This window comes from Oryzias melastigma, linkage group LG8 (assembly GCF_002922805.2).
Source record: "Oryzias melastigma strain HK-1 linkage group LG8, ASM292280v2, whole genome shotgun sequence".
Classification (NCBI taxonomy): Eukaryota; Metazoa; Chordata; class Actinopteri; order Beloniformes; family Adrianichthyidae; genus Oryzias; species Oryzias melastigma.
The window spans coordinates 18375870-18380863 of record NC_050519.1 but is presented as its reverse complement, the minus strand read 5'-3'; the positions used below and the strand labels follow the sequence as shown (position 1 = coordinate 18380863).

Genomic DNA, 4994 nt, shown 5'->3' with positions numbered 1-4994 from the left:
ACAAGTGCGCAGCATCCCGCACATTGGCCCAAATTCGGCTTAAAGCAAACACACCCCCTTTTCTGCGTTTTACTACAACTGCGTAGGCTCCACCAAAACATCCCCGCAAGGACACGCGCCGTCCAACTATCGCTAAACTTTAACGGTCAGACTGCAGCTTCATGTCACACTAACTACGGATGCGTTCCAGTTTCAAGTTGCACGCGGGGATGGATGTACACATGCGCATTAAAAATGAGCAAAACAGAGCAACTTATGCGAGTTAATGGAAGTCTGCAGCGGCTCTTCTCCTCACCTTTCTCACTCTTTTCTTCGTTATGCTCTCAACTGCAAACACTTGGTCTCCTATTGATGACAGCTCCATGTCCTCGTGCAGCCACGCACGTTCCAAACAGGACTCAACTGGATCTCCGCTTGTTGTTGTCGAGGCGCACGGGCGGAACAGTTGCAGCAGGACGGGGAGGGAAAGCCTTCAAAGTGTGTCCGAGTCCGCTGCGTGATGGTCCGGGTGGTAGTTTTCCACCCGAGAGTCTTCGCTTCCCGCACGGCAAACTCACGCCTCCTGCCTGGCTCACTTTTAAAATCTGCGACACATCAACACTAGACAGCGCGCTGCTTTAAGTCGGGCGCGCCCCCTTTCCATTGCGTAGGGACAGGCCCCCAATGCGCGCTCCCGCAGCGATGCAGCGAACGCGCATTGGAGCAGAGTGCAAAGCAGAGGAGGGACTGAAATGAGGAGGGAGGAGTCACGAGACAAGGTTACTGACAATCTAAAGTTACAGGAGGGTTTTAGTTGATGTCATTACTACTTTTATTACATTGTATTACACTTTAAATCAATGTACAGTTAACTATACAATGTTTTTACTGCAAACATGTATTTAAACATAGAAATAAAAACGTTTTTTGTTCAAGAAAACTATTCCAGCATCTTTAAAACAATTATTTTGGAAGTTTTTCTTTAATGAAAATATATAGCAACATTTTTAAAGGAAATACTGCACTAAGCCCATAATCTTATTACAAAAATGTGCTAATCTGCATAAATAAAAAACATTCTTATGTATACCATAAGAATGTATACATTAAATATGGATATATAAGAAAATGCTCTGGCTCTTGAACCATAATCCTCGCCCTGACCCTATTCATTAGTAGTGTAATGATCTATACACCATAATACATTTAAAAAACACTTTTCTTTGCCACAGTATTTACCTTGAGGCTGCATTGATGTGCATTGGCTAGCACTTCTCACCAGTGAGAAGATGCTGGTTCAAATATGGCTGGGATGTTCCCGTGCATGCATGGGCCTCCTCCCACAGTATTTAAACATTCTCCACAGTTTGATCAGTGGCTCTGAAATGAGCAAAGACTAAATGTGGGCGTGTCTATGTGTGTGACTGCAACGGATGGGTTGACCTGTTCAGGATGTTCCCTATATTCACCAAAAAGCAGCCTGGATAGGCTCCAGCAACACTCTATGACATTGTATAAATGGGAATACAATGGATGGATGTATTCCATTTATATTTAAATGAAACTTTCATTGTTTAAGAAATGATCCCATACTTTTTTTTTTACTCATGAGAGTGAACAAATGGTAAATGATACGTGGCACAATTATCACTTTTCCACTGCCTAACACTGGTACCAACCTCAACCACAGAATATGTGGTTCAGTGTCAAGGACACTTCACCACATAGGCGGGAACCAAACCTGAAACTGCCAATCAGAGGTTGACTTCTCTACTTCTGCACCACAATACACTCCTTTACATTTTCAAAATAAATGTTATATATGAAACAAATCCATCCATCATTTTGTAAACCCACTTGGTCCTGTATGGGATCATGGGGTTGCTGGAGCCTATCCTAGCAGGGTAACATGATGACAAACAAGCACATTTACATATATAAGGGCTAACTTAGGTCACAGAAAAACCCATGCAGCATGTTTTTGGACTGTGGGAGGAAGCTGGAATGCCCATAGAAAACCCACACATGTATAAGGCGAACATGCAAACTCCACACAGAAAGGTCCCAGCTGGGATTTGAACCAGGGCCTTCTCACTGTGTGGCAAGAGCGCTAACCACTACACCCCCATGCAACCCTATAAAATAAATCATGCAAAATTATTTAAATTCATAGGGCAAAATCAGTTTCTAAACTAATCCTTAAATATTTCTTGATGTCAAATTTACAGTAATACTCCCTTAAACCAGTGAGCTCAAGCATCATGTATATTTCTGGAACAAACATTTTTTCCTTTGAGCTCCACATCAGAGCATGTCGGTCCAATTATAGCCACACATTAAGGCGGTTCTGAAGACAGATCAGTGAGCCAGTGGACTTAAAACACTGTACTCGCTGAACTTGGGAGGGAAGCAAACATTTTTATGTAACACAAGTTGAGTTGGGAAAAAGATCAGAATCTGCAATGGAAATGAAGATGTCCAACTCTCAAGCTGCGTTTGATCCAAATATGGAACTTGAATGCATCTAAATGCTGAAAGTCTTTCTAATGACATTCTTTGTGCTGTTCATCCTTCCCTGTAAATGACAGAAGGAAAGAAAATAATGTGAGTGAAGGTTGCAACCTAAATATGTTTTTTTTTCCTGAATACCAAATAATCTTTTTAGACCTCAGTTGGGATGCGGGGTAAAAGTGAAGAGATTAAATGTAGAGGAAGAAGAAGCTCTATTAGATTGATATTCCTTCATTTGATCCTTGATCCGCCTGCAGGTCTGCAGCTCCACTCACGCGCGGCCTCTGGTCCGTGCTCTCCCTGCACCTGGAAAGCTGCATCACTTACAGGCACTGGGCGTCATGGTAACTGTTTCCATGGCAGCTGCTGAAAAGCTGGATGAATATGATGACGCAGCAGGAAGGGTTTATGAACAGGTCAGGGCTGGGGAGTGATTTCAACTCGCTGACCTTTGACCTCTTTGTTTTGCACTTTCATAACTACTCGGTTAGAATAATTTGCTGACTGAGATGCCAACTCTGTACAGAAACTTTCATATGTAGCTTCATCCGATGAAACCTCTGAGGAGAAGGCTTCACTTTGTCTGGACTGCATGCAACACTGATCAGCTGTGTGGAGATAAAAAAGTAATAATTTTCCTTGATTTAAATTCAGCTCAATAAATGATTCATTTGTGTACTATAAGCTAGATGAAAATCCAGGTTTATTGCATTTTTTTAAAATCTGCTTGCATTTAGCATTCTCAATGAAGTTACCAATAAATTAGTCCCAAATCATCAAATAAAATACTTGCTTAAAATCTTAACAAAAGCTACCTGTCTTTTTATATTTATACGGTTGTTTGCATGGGCCCATTTTGTTATTACCTTTTCATGAACTAGAAGCGCCTCACTGTGCAAATACAACTTTTTAGTTGTATGTGTTCCTTCATGTAAACAGAAATAATGTATCAATTATTTTTTTTCATCAGAGACCATAGGCTTGGGATTAAAATATCATTTCAATTATTTTCTATTAACTTTGCTTTTCATCAATTTATTTCCCCTTTTTTGTAATACAAGCATATTCACACTTTATTGTTTAGTTTATTTTACATGTCACTGTTTTTTTAACAGTCTGTGTTGAAATGCTGCATTGCAACATACACATGTAACTGACATATGTAAATAAGCACAACTGAACGATTCACTTGACCAGGTATAGAGTTGTAATACTTTTTAATGTTTCCAAAAAGTCTCAAAATTCCTCACAAAGGTGTAAAGATGTATAGGAAAAAATATTAAAAATAGTATTTGATCTAATTTGATATCATTTTTATTGTTTTTACACATGTTGTTGTTTCTTCAATAGTATCTGTTTTTCGACATGTCATTGCTTTTGGAATTTGTTAGCAAGTCCCCTTTTGTCATCAAGTAAAAAGTAAAATTCCAGTTTTTAGTTTCACTTTCAAGATCAATAAACATTTTTTGTTATCACAAGCTTTTTTTATGTGAACAAGAAATAAAAGTGAAAGAAAAACTATGAGAATATATTCAAATATATATATATAACAAAGAATAAACTGCAAATGAAATAAATACATTTTTTTATTTTTCAATGACGTTTTTGCATTTTCTTTAATGCTTTTGATTTTTAACATTTATATATATTTTTTAATTGTTTAATTTTTGTATTTATTTTGACACTAGCATGCTTCCGTAGGTTAAAGGTGACGCGTTTTCAACAAAAATCCAAACATCAGTGTTTCAAGTGTGAACCGACTGAAAAACGGCGCAGTCATGCACAGAGCAGAGCTTGATCAACAGCCATGTCTGAAAGCAGGAGCGGAAATTTTCTGCTTTGGAGTATTTTTCCATCTTTCTGACATTCCGCGGTCCCTCCTCCCCCCGAGGAGGCGAGCGTTCAGCCGGGGACGAAAACATGGCTTTTCCCGTAACTGGAAGGTTTACAGGCTGCAATCCACAGGAGACCCGGGAATCACATGACTGTTATCTGCCCGGATACTCCTGGAGCAGAGTTGGGAGTCAGTTTGGAGAACAACAACATCGCTCTCTCCCACCCACAACTTATGAGTCACGCATGACTCACCAAACGTGCCAGAAACACGCGCGCTTCCCTGGAAATGCGCCGCGCGCGCAGACGCAGCAGCCCTGTTTTACCGGGAATCTGCGGTTCTGCCCCGCACTCCCAGCGTTTACATTAAACGCATGTGTTTGTATTTTTCTGAAGAAAATGGAAGAGCACTAGTTTATGGCCGAGCCCTCCAACCACGAGTCACTGTTTACACCAAAGAGGGGCCTTTCCTCGCTGAGCCGGAGGTTCGATCCCCATCAAGGTCGACAAGTGGAGTTTGGGGATTTTCAACTCAAACACAAGACTCATCATGAAAGCTGACACAACCCAGTTATAAATGGAAAACAAAACTAAAACTGTTCTGCTGATACCCAACTATAGCAAACTCAACAGAAAACCAAAAGCTAAAACCTCATGAATAGAAAAGTAAA

At 40.2% G+C, this 4994-nt stretch overlaps 1 protein-coding gene across 2 annotated transcripts in view; it reads right to left on the bottom strand.

The window, feature by feature from the left end:
* The window catches only part of cbx7a (chromobox homolog 7a), a 4950-nt gene extending 4256 nt beyond the window's left edge, over positions 1–694 (bottom strand). Inside the window, exon 1 of one of the 2 annotated variants that reach the window (XM_024272800.2) lies at positions 296–694. In XM_024272800.2, coding sequence (XP_024128568.1) covers positions 296–364 — 69 coding nt within the window. In that variant the 5' untranslated portion in view covers positions 365–694. The remainder of the gene's footprint in view (positions 1–295) is intronic. The other variant, XM_024272799.2, reaches the window with a different exon arrangement.
* Between the last annotated feature and the right edge of the window lie 4300 nt (positions 695–4994).